Source organism: Heliangelus exortis, chromosome 1, assembly GCF_036169615.1.
Source record: "Heliangelus exortis chromosome 1, bHelExo1.hap1, whole genome shotgun sequence".
NCBI lineage: Eukaryota > Metazoa > Chordata > Aves > Apodiformes > Trochilidae > Heliangelus > Heliangelus exortis.
The window spans coordinates 141,605,671-141,619,403 of record NC_092422.1 but is presented as its reverse complement, the minus strand read 5'-3'; the positions used below and the strand labels follow the sequence as shown (position 1 = coordinate 141,619,403).

Genomic DNA, 13,733 nt, shown 5'->3' with positions numbered 1-13,733 from the left:
AATGTGCCTTTGATTGTCAGATTGTCTCAGAAATTATTACAAAGTGTTGGCTTTTAAAACAAAACAAACTAGGAGAAAAAAATCCCACAGTTCTCTTCTTTGGCAACATGCTTGAGAAGTGGGTTGAAACCTAACAGAGCCTTTTATTGCTTGTGGGTCTACAATTAAAAACCAGCCAAGTGACATAAAAAGATGGAATCTTTTTATATCAATTACCAAGGACATAATCTTTTAGCCCAAGACAATGACTACCAGCCTGAATAAAACACTGAAAGCAGAAGCAGTTCCTCTGGAGACCACGCACAGCTCAGAAGGACTGTATCCTCCTCTTTCACCTAACAGAAAAAAGAGAAACACAGAGGTGGATCCTGTAAAACCACAAACAGATCAATTTACTCACATCCTTGAAATCAAGGCTACTTCTCATTGCAAAATTAGGAGCAGAAAACATTTACAGGATGTGAGCATTTCACACACAGTTTTCCATGGTGTGGTCCACGTACCTTCATGCTGTTTGCTGGATAGAGTTCCCATCTCCCAAACCCCTGAAATAACAGGGCTGTGAGAAATTCTGCTCAATTGCATTGTTTGTATTTTCCATTTCCCCCAGCACCTTCTTTTAAGTTCTTTCATAGGAGTGTGAAGCCATTGCAGCAGTGATTGATAGGATCAGATGCAAAGTTATCCCTCAGTGTCTACAGCCTGGTACAGACAAGATGAAGGCTACCTTGAAGAGGCACTCTTGCTGTTTAGACTGATTTACCCCCATAAAAATTCCTGCTCTTTCACAGCCTAGAATGAAGGAATTCATAAAATCATTCCTTCTCAAGCTGGATGTTTCCAAGTATTGTATAAATTGAGAAGAAATGACAGAAATGAGAAACCACACTGACTACACATTTCAATTAGTAAAATAACAAAGACACTTATGTGGAGCCCTCAGCACTTCTGTGATTTCTTTTAATAACAAAGAAATTAATTTTCCCTACAGCAGCCTTGGTAGGAAAACAGGGTTTGCACTTCAGAAATCAGTGCATGTGAACTATCTGGCTCACCAAGTACGATTTTGCAGAGAGAAAAGATGGGTGGGTGCATCTGCACATCCACACAGATTTATGTGCACAGACCTGAATTTTTTTTTTTAAATCAGCATTTTAAAAGTGCTCATACACAGCTTCTTTAATTCAAAGATTTAAATTTGTCAAGAGGAAAAAAAGTAAAAACCCTGGAACATTGTATTTCCAAATCTAGACTCAATGTCAGTCAGTACACTCTAATGACATTTTACTCCAATGTTTCCAGTGACAGCCATCTATTTTTATTTCTTTTAAATAACATCCCCTTCTGACGCTTACAAGCTAAATGTTAATGCCTCATTTAGGACCTCATTTCTAATGTGTAAAATTGATGTGGCCAAAAGCAGAGTAAATGTGGCCATTTACTTTCACTGCCAGTGTAGAAGTGCAAAAAGCAACCAAAAAGGCAGGGAAATTTCTTTAATGCAGGCAAGCCTCGGTGACTCCCATGGACACAAAGTTTGCTGACAACAAATGCTTATGCTGCACTTATCTCTACCATGCTGTTCAGTCAAGGTCCTGTTAGCATGTAATGCTTTAATCCAGCTCTGGAGACCTCAACACAAGAAGGACATGGAGCAGCTGAAGCAAATCCAGAGGAGAGACATGAAGATGATCAGAGAGCTGGAGACCCTCTCCTGTGAAGACAGGCTGAAAAAAAAGTTGGGGTTGTTCAGCCTGGAGAAGAGAAGGCTCTAGGGAGACCTTACAGAAGCCTTCCAGTACATGAAGGGGGCCCACAGGAGAGCTGGAGAGAGACTTTTTACAAGGGTGTGTAGAGACAGGACAAAGGGGAACTGTTTCAAACTTAATGAGGGTGGATTTAGATTAGCTATTAAGAAATTCTTCACTGTGAGAGTGGTGAGACAGAGGAACAGGTTGCCCAGGGAGCTGTGGTTGCCCCATCCCTGGAAGTGTTCAAGGCCAGGTTGGATGGGGCTTGGAGAACTCTCATCCAGTGGGAAGTGTCCTGCCTGATGCAAGGGGGATGGAACTAGAAGATTTAAGGCCCCTTCCAACCCAAACCATTCTATGCTCCTATAACACATTCTAGTGCCTTAAGACTTGCCAGCACAAACCTTTCCAACCTTTCCTCAAGTTCATAGAGTGGGACAGGTAAAACAAGCCAGCTCCCACAGGCATGTCTGCATTTCCCACCCAGCAGCCCCCAGGGACCAAAGAGGCCATCACAGAAGAAGCAGAGCAGAGGATGTACACTGCCATAGGATGGTCACCACTTCTGTGCACTTATTCCTCATGTATAAACACACTTTATGTGTGCACTGGCTGCCTTTCATTAGGTACTTCCTAACAGTGCTACAGCTGGTGTGACAACCCAAAAGGACAGTGTGAAAGGAGCTGAAATCTAACACGGGCCATTCATATGAAAACCTACAACCTCAGTTTGATAGGAGGGACTGGTGCTACTCCAGGCAATCCCAACAGCAACTAACCTCTTTTTAAGGAGCACATGGAGAGGGCAAGCCAACAAACCACATTCATCAATCTGGCATTAAATGAAAAACGGGAGATAACATTATGCAAAAGAAGTGAAGCAGAGTCCAAGTATATATGCAGTAGAATTTTGATTTATTCATGAAACCTTAGCTCCAGGTGCCAAACAATTACACGAAAGGGGAACACTCTGCATCCTCCATTGATTACATTCACAGAACTGGAATTCAAGAAATCCCTCTGTCTGGAGATGTGAGCCTGAGATAATTAGGAACTGAATTCTCTTGTTGATGTGCTGCAGTCTCTGGTGGGCTCATCTTCTAGGCAAAGAATGAGTCGTGTGCCAGAAACACCACTTAGTCACATGCAAGCATTCCTCCCACAACAAAAGGATGCTATCTATAACCTGGATACAGAAACACAAATAAGGAGAAATCGACCAAACTCTAAAGTTTGAACTGCAACTGTAAGGACAAATACCCACTTTGTCCATGAAGTTCTTACATGAATGGCTCCACAGGGAACAGGAACATCTAAAAAAACACAAACGTGCTTTGAAACATTACCCTTGTAATATAGTAGGTGGCTGCTGAATTTAAATGACCCACCATAGACATCATCTTTATCCCAGGCACGGCAGATCTACACAAACACAATTCCTGAACTTTGTTTTATTTCCTTCATGTGGAGGGGAAAAGTCCTGCTCTTTTCATCGATTTGAACTGAGCCCTTCAACTGCACATCCAAGCTTGATTTTATATACATTGACACTTCAACAACACACACAGAACTCAGTCACCTGCCTTGAGCAACACAGAAAATCTGCAAGAGAAAGTCTCAGATTCAAATCCTTGTGTCCCCCAACCCCATCCTTTACTCCCTCAGGATCACCTTAAGAGTTGATACATAATACATATGCATCAGCCCAAAAGGCTTGAGAGAAAAAAAGGAAAAAAAACTGTGCCAGAATGACATTCACACAAGGACAACTGCAGCAGCTTTCTCAGGCAGGGTTTGATACAACACCTCTGGCAAGAGTCAAACAAAATACAGTAGCGCTGGCTTTGGGAAAAGTAACATGGATCTAATTTCTTCCAATTCTCCAAACCACTTCTAGAGTCAGTTACATGTTAGAAAATAAACTAACTGCCTGTCACCTTAGAAAAGTAATGGAAAAAAATTCAGAAATACGCTTACCATATACAGAGATAAAATTGACATACTAGTTGTACTTTATCAGCTGTATACATTTATGCACTAAAAACACCGGACATACCCTGCTCTATATGTTTATTTCTGAAGGAAAAAGAGAGTTTCCATTCATATTAGCTTTGTCTCCAAAAAAGTTAGACTGTAACCACTTTTACATCTGTGAATACAGAGCATTACTGCTATGGAAGTCAGCACACGGTTTCCCAAAATTGATTAATAGTAACAGGAAAAAAAATTAAAAGCTTGTAAAAGTCTACATTGTAGAAATGGTAACTGTGGAGCAGTAAGAATTCTAATAAATTAAAATTTATTTAGACATTACTGTTGAAAGTGTGAAGTAATGTTTGCTTGAATACACTCAGAAACAGAGAGGTTTTCTTCAGCAGCTTTTTCATCAGCAAGCAGTTGCTACAAAAATCTACCCTGAGACAGAGAAAGATGCCCTGCTAATACATTTAATATTCACTAACTAGGAAGACTTTCAGAAGATTCCAAGGGCAGTTTAGCTCCCAATTTAAAGCAGTTCTAGACTACCAGAACCTTTGAGAAGAAGAACCAGAGGATGTTTGCTCACACTGCTGATGCAGTCCCATGGAAATCAATGAAAAGCTTAGAGGGACACTGACAAAAGGATACAGCACAGCCCCCTCACAAGCACACAGCGGGGTTTCTGCATACAGCTGGGGGATGGATTTCACTGCATGCAACTAAATGAGGGCCAGATTCTTACAGCTGTCAAATGAACTTCATTTCTCTGTATCCCAAACAGAATAATTTAAAACCTGTATATGAGGTCCATCAAAGGAATGCCACACATCCACTGCTTTGCAGATCTCATTCCCCTTTATGAGCAGGGGAGAAACTAGGGATCAGTTGCAAGATGGGAGAATGCTGTTTTCAAACAGAATCTTCCATCAAAACCAATGGTGAGATCATCTTCGGGCATAACGAAGGAAAAAAAAAAAAAATCAATCCCATGTGATCGGAGTTGTTCTGACATTTGAACAACGGCAGACATCACCTTCTGCAAGGAACAGGCAGCCATCAGTCATAGAGTGCTGCATGTGGAACTGAGAAGATCATGGGCAGGAGCCAAGTCTGAAGATCAAACCTTTGTTAGCATCCATAAGAGAAGAGAGGAAGTCTAAAAAAGGAAGTGAAAAATGGAGCAAAACCACTCTGGTCTGCAATAGAGAGAGCAAGGGGCAGGCACAGGAACAGGTTTAGAAGTTAGTTTCATAAACCTCTCTCAGCTAAGATAAAAACAGTATTAATTATTATACCTTTTACATGGAATTTTTCATCTTGAAGGATGCCAGCACAGCATGACCCCTGCCTAACAGAGCAGCTCCTCCCTGCACCTCCTGACACAATCTCTCAGCTCCCTGCAGCTGGGATGTCCACAGAAGAAAGCAAATACATCTGGAAATATGTAGGCAGGCTAAGTGACCAAACAGATTGCACAGGAAGGGAGATACAACTACGATGGGCTGTCACGCAAAACCCCAAGACCCACCCATTATACACAGACAGAAGAACCAGGAGCACAAAGCTATAATCATCTTGCACTCAGTTATCCACATAGCACATGACAGGGGAGTGAAGGGGGGAAATACTCTAAGCAAACAGCCAGGGAAAATCAACTATGTATTTCTATATATCCAGCAACAGCAAACACTTCAGAATGTTTGGGGTTTTTTCTTTTTGGAAAAGGCTTAACAGGCATCAGGAAAACACATTAAAGTCCCCAGTGCCATGTCCTCTTCTCAGAAACAAACATTCCCCCTAACTCACAGATAAGCATCAGAAGGCAGGATCATCTCCAAAGTCCCCTTTACGATGTTTCTGAGCACTGGAGACCAGCACTGTTCACCTTCCCCCACCAACAACTTGGCAGGGAACCTAAATTTGGGAGGGATTTGGGAGGGACCCAGCACACAGGCAATCTCTGCCTAAACTCAGACAATTCAAAGATGCATTAACGGGACAGCACATTTACCACCGACTTCACAACAAAGAGGGGGTACAGAGTCAAAACAAACAAGGAGTAAAAAGCACCTGATCTCCTTCCAATATGTTCGTACTTAAGATACAGCCCAAGGAACACAACATCACCTTCTTCCATAAAAATGTTAAGCTCACCTTACCTGCTTCAGCTGTGGTTTTGTTGTTAAGTTTTTTTGTTTGATCAACTGTTTTTTTAAAAAAATGCTTCTTATAACGATGTAATTTTCCTATTTGTTTTTCCCAAAGAAAAAAAACCTGTCAGCAGAAATGTTTTTTCCTCATGTTTCTAGCAAGCTATCTACTCAGTTTTCCTAAAATGGAAAATGCTAATCTAACAGATAATGAGTTGTCTCCTCCCTAGGGAGGGTTAGATTCATGATTTGATGGCTTGCTGGCATCTTTCTCCTTCTGTGTCACACATAACATTGTCTGTAAAGATCTGCAGACAGAGAACAAGTCTCCTGAAATTCACCAAGAGAACTTGGTGGGTGACGAAACTGACCAATTTTTACTTTTCTTTTGGTAAAGAACTTAACCATACTCTCCATCCAAAAGGGTTGCATGGGAATTTCTCAGTGAATTCCAATTGCAAAGTGGCTATCTTAGAGATCACTGCAAGCTACCAACAATGGAGAAAGGTGGCAAGCCAGGGTATGAGAGCAGCTCCCCCTGGTAGCCATCCTAAAAAAAAAACAACCCTGCAGCAGACACCAGCTAAAATTTAGAACATCCTAGACAACAAAAAGGGCAAGAGCCAAGATACTGAAAGCTCTTTATAGCTCCAGCCTTGTCCCATCTGGCATGCACTATGCCCAGGGTTCAGCTACAGTGAGTTTAGATAAATCAGAAAGGACTAATGATGACTCGTAAAATCAGGATATAATGTCCCAAAATCATCTGCTACCTGATGTGTATTCACACTGGAAGGTCTACCACCTCCCTCTCTCCTGGTCCTTCAAGCACTCCAAGATAATCTATCACTTGCACCACCAAGACAGTGACACATAAAATCACATAACAGATACCTGGTGAAAACAGCTGTTCGAGCCTTACAAACTGTACATAAACACAATTACTACACTCTCTATGGGTTTAGCTTGGAGTTTGACAGCTTTCTAGCAGTTTCCACTACAGAAAAAGCCCACAAAACAAGCAGAAATGGTTATGATCAAAATAAGTACAATAAAAATGGACAGGTTGTGATCACATTTATTTCCAGATGTGTTCTACTCATGCTAACAACCTAAATACGTGCCAAACAGAAAAAGGGTGCAGATTATCTTCTTGGTGATTTCACAGCCTCTCATTCTTTCCTTGGAGTTTATAGTAAATCCTTTGAATTGTACTAGAATCTCAACCTATTTATAGCTTCACAATAGCATAAATATAAAGCCATAATCTCCGGCAGTTTGCTACAGAGCATATTTAGAATCCATGAAAGGCGATTTTTCTGCATTCAAAAATTCACAGAAAAATATTTCATTTAATCTCTCACCTACTGCACATGCTGATTTTGTGTTCCAGCAGTATAATCCATCAGAAACAAGGGAAAATAATAAGTCTTGGCCAAATTTTCTGAATACGGGTGCAAACTATGTTACCTGTGGAACGCAACCAATGAAAATATACTTTTATTAAATTGGCAAGTCTGTGTTACAACCAACAATCCTGCACAGTAGCCCTAAAATAAAACCTTCCCCAGGTCTGCTAAGGGCTGAATACTTCTTGTGAAAGTAGTCAGCATGAAGCAGACACAGCAGGAAAGAAATAATATGCTAATTTTTCCAAGGAGTTGGCAGGTATTAACACAGATGGGCACCATACGAGAACACATTCATCAAGCAAATGATACCAACTTCGGAGGAGCAGACAGCTGATAGAGAAATGCCAAATGGGACTTCACTACAGAGCAGCAGATCTACTGATTCCTAGCCCTAAGAGTGCAATAAGCCTCTACATTTTTACTCCAGAAACTTTAAGAGAAAATCATTTATCTACTATGGTTTGGTAGAGAGAAGAATGGAAGGGAAGAGTCAAACCGAGTATGTCCTTCTTCTGACCGAGCTGCAATCCCCTCGTTTGCTACAGCCTGTAGCCACTCAAGAGCTGGTAGGAGACATTTACCGGCACAGCTGAGCAGACCCAGCTGCCAAGAAGCTCTGCCAGCTACAGCTTTTGGTCACCTAAGAGGTCTCATCACCTCAGACAATCCTTGCTCCTCTGCTCAGCTGTCAGAGCCCTCCAAAACAAGACACTGCAAGCGCAAGTTCCGCCGCATGCCTCAGGCAGAAAGGGAAAAAAAAAAAGGAAAAAAAAGAAAAAAGAGCGACAGAGGGGCAGATCAAAATTAATTCTTTTTTGCCCCTCTGGATAAATTTTACAGCCAAGCCGCACAAAGCTGTCTCGCTGCGATCCACGATGGATCCCCGCACGCATCAGACGGAGCGTGAAGTTTCCACGGCCCCATCCCACCTTCGCGTGAATCAGCAGCCGACCTAGGAGTGACTTCCACGGGAGTCAGCATCGGCTGCCCCGGTACCGCTACATCCCTGCTGTCCATCACCCTTGTAAACTGCACAATCGAAACCGCATTCGGAAGTTCGGAGTTTGGAGCAGGACTTGTCACGCCCCTGCATGACACCCCGCAGGCTGGGTCTGCCCGGACCCCCGCACCCAGCCAGGAGCCCCAACAGGGGTGAGCCCCCAGCACAGGGGGGGAGGCAGAACCGGGCAGCCGCCCCCACCGCGGGCAGGGACGGACCGAGCAGCCGCTCCCACCAACTTGGGCGAGCTGGCACGAAGTTGCCCGCGGCCAGCTGCCGGTCCCCCTAAGCATCCCCAAAGGCAAAAAGCTACAGCTCCACCAGGGGATTGCCGGGCCGGGGGTGCCCTTTGGGCGGACAGGGACCGGGCAGCTCCCGGCGCCGCACTTCCCCGCGGCAGGGCTGACCGGTCCGTGGCGTCCCCCGTTCCCCCAAGCGCACGGCACAGAGCTGAGGTTAACACCATTTAAAAACCGAACAACTTTCCTCCCTCCCGCGGGAAGTTTCCTGCGGCGGGCGAAGCGACCTTCCCGGGCGGTGGCCGGGACGGGGCTGCAGAGCCCCGCGCCTGCCGCAGCGGCGCCGGGAAGCGAGAGCCGGAGCCGACAGCAGCCGGTGGGGAGCTGCCGGGGCGCCCGCCACCTGCGCCGGCGGGGAGCGGGGCCGGGCTCTACCCTTCCGCGGAGCCGGAGCCGATGCCGTTGCGGTTGTGCCGGTGCGGCGGTGCCGGTGCCCTACCTGGGTGCAACATACTTTGGAAATAGAAGATGACGAGGATGAAGGAGCCCACGGAAGTGACCAGGACCATCCTGCACACCCGGTTCATCCTCATTACTTCCAGCACCGCCGGCTTCATGGCGTTGTCCGGCGGCGGAGCTGGAGGGGAGGTGGGGGGGGAAGCGGCAGAGCGCGCACGGCTGCTGCTGAGAGCCGCTCCGCGCCCGCGGCGCTCCGAGGTGCCGGGGAAAAAGGAGGAGGAGGTGGAGGAGAAGGAGGAGGAAAAGAAGGAGGAGGAGCCAGAGCCGCTGCCACCGCCACCGCGCCGGAGGATGCCCAAGCGCTCTCGCCCCGCACCGGGGGGCGCTAATGCTTGCGCTGGGCGTGTCCACGCGGCGCGGCAGGCGGAGGGGCGCTCTGCGCGGCGCGGGGGGTAGGCGGGCCGGGCGGGGAGCGGGGGCGGAGCGAGACCCCCCCCTTCGCCAAAGGGAGAGATGGTCCCGCCCGGAGGCAGCGGCGGCAGCGGGCGGGGGGGCTCGGGGGTGCCTCGAGGCTGCCTCGAGGCTGCCTCGAGGGGTCGGGGCCGCCGCGGGGCGCGTTCCGCGGGGGGAGGGGCTGGGGCGTGCCGGGCGCGTGCGGGCGCCGCGAGGGCCAACGGGCGGCGGCGGCGCTGAGGGAGGAGGCAGCGGTGGCTGCCGAGGTGGCGGAGGCTCTGCCGGGGTCCTGGCGGCTTTACCGGGGTCCCGGCTGGCTTCGGTGTCCGGGAGCTGCTGTCGCTGCGGTCCCTCTGCCTGTGAACTTGATCCCCTCCGGATCGTTCTCGCCCTCCTGAGCTTTGGGTCGGCCGGCGAGGAGCGCCCCCCTTCCCCCCCAGTCCAATACTCCCCGCACTAAGGGAGGCTTTCACCCGCGCCCGGTGTGTGCAGAGAAATTATTTTTTCCGGGCTTTTTTTTTTCTGTTTATGTGTGTGTGGTGCCTGCCACTCCGTTAATTCTGAGTGCCGCCTTCAAGGTTCTCTCTCCCTTTAGTGTTACAGAAGACATTTTACAGCCTCTCCGTGCCGTCGTTTATTCTCCGGAGTTGCGCTGTCCCGCCTGGTTGCTGTTAATATTTATAATCGTGTGTAAACACTGACTTCCAGAAGCCCTGAATCATCCCTGATGAAAACAGTGCCACCTGGCATGCCAGAAATGAACCGTTTTCTGCCTTCTAAGCGCAAGGCTTCAAGTTCTTTGAATTGGCCAACTCATTGCTCGTTTGCCCGTGAAAAAACAAAAGAAAGGTTCTTCTTCCCCCGCGGTTCCTCCACCGAAGTCTCGGGAGTGGGGAGAGGGGCAACGAGATACAAGACCGTCCGTGGGAGCAATGCAGAGCCGAGAGCAGCAGGACAAGAGCCATCTGCTGCTTCCACTCGTGTTGGCATCGGGGTTTGGGGTGTCGGGGGCTTCTGAGCCAGGGGTGCGACTCTGGGTCAGCCAAGTCCTGAGCTGTGTTTCTAGCGCTAACCCCAGCGGAGCTCCCAAGCTGGGGCTGGCTGTCCGCTTGCTCAGGTTTAGACGGGTGTTGGAAAGGAACTTGTTGCTGGATGGAATCTGCTTCGTAGCAATACACCATTTATCTTCTCACTCTGTTCTGTCTGTTCCCCTGATGCACCTAAGTGCTGGTTTGCTATTGCTTTTCTTTCTGCTAAACTGAAAGACGTTCTGCTAGCCCTGATACCATCTTCATGTGGAGAAGGATTTTTTTTGGTTTTTTTCCTCGCATATCTGTCTGTTCTTCCAATGTAGTTGGGGGGGAGGAAGTCTTTAAAATTAAAATTTCCTTTAACAGGTTCAGCCGAAGGCTGGGATACAAGTGGGGTGAAAAAAAGCTTAAGCTAAAAAAACCTGCAGAAAACCTTCCTGGAGAATGGTGACAGAAACTTGTAAAGTACCCAGGGTTTTTCATTCAAAGTTTCTGAAAACCAATTAAAAGGCTTTTACAGAATAAAAGAATCGCTGCTGCCCCCTCTCCCCCCTCCCCCCCCCCTTCCAATAATAATACAGAAATAGAAAATAAGAATAATACAAAATACTACAGAATAACCCACCCACCCCCCAGATATAATATATATGTATCAATACATATATCTCCCACTAGAGCATCTCCAGAAGTGCCTCATCTACACATTTTTTAAACACTTCCAGGGATAGTGACTCCAACACCTCCCTGGGCAGCCCATTCCAATACCTAATGACTGTATCAGTAAAGAAATTTTTCCTCAGATCTAGTCTAAAGGATAACTCAAGGATAAACCAATAATTAGGTAGACATTTGCAACAGAGTAGATTATTTAAGCTTGGCCCAGAATTCTTTTTATTAGAAATAATTTCCATTGTTCGTTAAGGTTTTATGCAGTATATCGCTGAGTTTCTGTAGATTTTTTTTTCCAGGTGCATTTCTTTTCAGTACTTTTGATATGCAGCGACCGTTTTTTAGTCTTTCTAAAGGAAACTTTAAATTGATTTTCCTCTTTTAAATCAAACCTCAAAAGCAACACAGATTGTTCTATGGAAAACACTAGATAAAGAGAAGTACTAATATGAATGCATCAAAGTGGCAAATCTTTACATCAGTCAACAAAAGTCAACCAAAAGCATTAAAATGGCATTTTAATGTCCACCCACCAATACATATGCTGCAGCACAATAGCAACTGCAGTATTTTAACAGAACTGGACTGTATCCAGGAATGTGGATAAGACACTGCAGGGTGAGGGCAAAATGCTAGAACTCAATACCCTGTCAAGAAGCACAAGAAGAGAAACACTTTATGCTGGCAGAGGAGGTGGTCTGTTGTTCAGTGTGGCTTTAGCAATACTTCCACTTTTTCTGAGCATCATCCTCTGATGAAATGCTGGAGCATTTTAAAGCAGCAGGAAGAAAATCACCAGCTGTGTTGCCATTTACTATTAAAAGAACATTATAAAAGTAATACCTTCATGATGGACATTGGCAATTCCAAACTTAGCATCCTCCCACACACTTGCAGCCTCTCTGCAAATTTCAGACTATGACAACCTTTCTAATGTCTGGTGACTCAGGACAATGAAATGCAGCAACCCATTTTGCAGAGACTCAGACAGCTGCGCTTTGGTTTTCCTACAGAAAAGAGCAGAACCAAGGGAACACAAGGAAGCCCAGTTTTCTTTTCAGATGGATGCCAAGTTACAGAATAGATACATGAACAGTTGAGGCACTTCTTCTGAAGCATACCTCTGAGTAGAAACTTCAACAGATGCAGAGCAGTAGGGAGTCTGGATAGTGCTGTAGGTGTGATCACCTACCATTCCCAGGGCAATAACCAGCAGTCAGTATCTCTGAATAAAAATAGTCTCCTCTCTCCTCATCCCAGAGGCTTCTGGAAAGAAAGACTTAAGAGATTAAGAACCAGATGCCAGTGACATCAAAAGAAGTCCAGACAGCGTTTTGTACGTTATTTTGTACAATGAAAAAGCTGCACAAAAAAACAACCAAACAAAACCACCCACATCACTATTTATTGATAAAGCTCTAAAAATAACAAAACCACAGTTGAAAAACACAGACAGAAATACAGTGTGTGGTAAACTCACAGTGCAATTTATCAAAAAAATGGCAAGCAGGCCAGTATTGAAGGGCATGTTGAAATGTGAAGCTGAAAAACCACTAGAAAATAGAGCTATCTGTGAGAAACATATAGGTGTCTGTGCAACTTTCCATCTGTAATGAAAGAATCTCAAAAGGTTCCTTTGTTTTACACCAATTAGCTTCATCCTCTTGCAAACAGAAGGCAAAACTTGCAGAGAATGTCTTCAAGAGGAGGTAATTATTACTGGAGGAATATGCACAAGCTTTTAGGCATGTAAGCCACCTCCAGATTTGAAACAGAAATGGCAAATTTCAGACTCTAATCTGTCCTTAGACTGCTACGACTCCAGTCCCTTCCTTCATGACTCCAACCACCACAGGGTGAAGCAGTCTAGTTAAGTAAACCAGAAATATCTTCTGCACATGTGTTCTACTTATATTCTCTGGGGATGGTTTTAACTTGCTCTACCTAAAATAGCCATATCATTAAGAAACCAGGTCTTAGGTTTTGTCCACAAAGGAAAGGGCACATTGCTCTAAAGATTCCAGCCAATCCGTGGACCTTTCATTTGACAGCTGCCTTAAACTGTGCTATCTGAAAATAGGAAGTCAGATTTTAAGAGCCCATGTTAGTGCTCAGGCACTCACCTGCCTCATAGCTTGTAGGGCCCAGCAGTGCCACCTAGGATTGCCTGGTAGTCAAGGTGTGATTACCAATATTAGAATCATAGAATGGCTGTGGTTGGAACGGATCTTAAAGCTCATCCAGTTCCAACTCCCCCAGATTGGGGGGGGGGGGGGGCACCTCCCACTGGACCAGGTTGCTCAAAGTCCCATCCAGCCTGGCCTTGAGCATTTCCAGGGAGGGAACTGCAGCCACAACTTCCCTAGGCAACCTGTGCCAGTGTCTCACCACCCTCACAGGAAAGAATTATTATTTATTCTTTATAACATAAACCTAATACTCTACTAACATCTCATAACGGTCTTGTAAGATCCTGATTCTGATACAATTTAAAAGTCACTGAGAACCTCCCTACCCCAGCTGATTTCAGTGGAAGGAGGACAAAGCTCATTTACCTGCATGGATTTCTCTGTCAGCAGTTCACTGGGC

General features: G+C 45.7%; 1 protein-coding gene across 2 annotated transcripts in view; it reads right to left on the bottom strand.

The window, feature by feature from the left end:
- The window catches only part of CHST11 (carbohydrate sulfotransferase 11), a 176,681-nt gene extending 167,324 nt beyond the window's left edge, over window positions 1-9,357 (bottom strand). Inside the window, exon 1 of one of the 2 annotated variants that reach the window (XM_071728670.1) lies at window positions 9,032-9,357. In XM_071728670.1, the coding sequence (XP_071584771.1) occupies window positions 9,032-9,149 (118 nt within the window). In that variant the 5' untranslated portion in view covers window positions 9,150-9,357. The remainder of the gene's footprint in view (window positions 1-9,031) is intronic. The other variant, XM_071728679.1, reaches the window with a different exon arrangement.
- Between the last annotated feature and the right edge of the window lie 4,376 nt (window positions 9,358-13,733).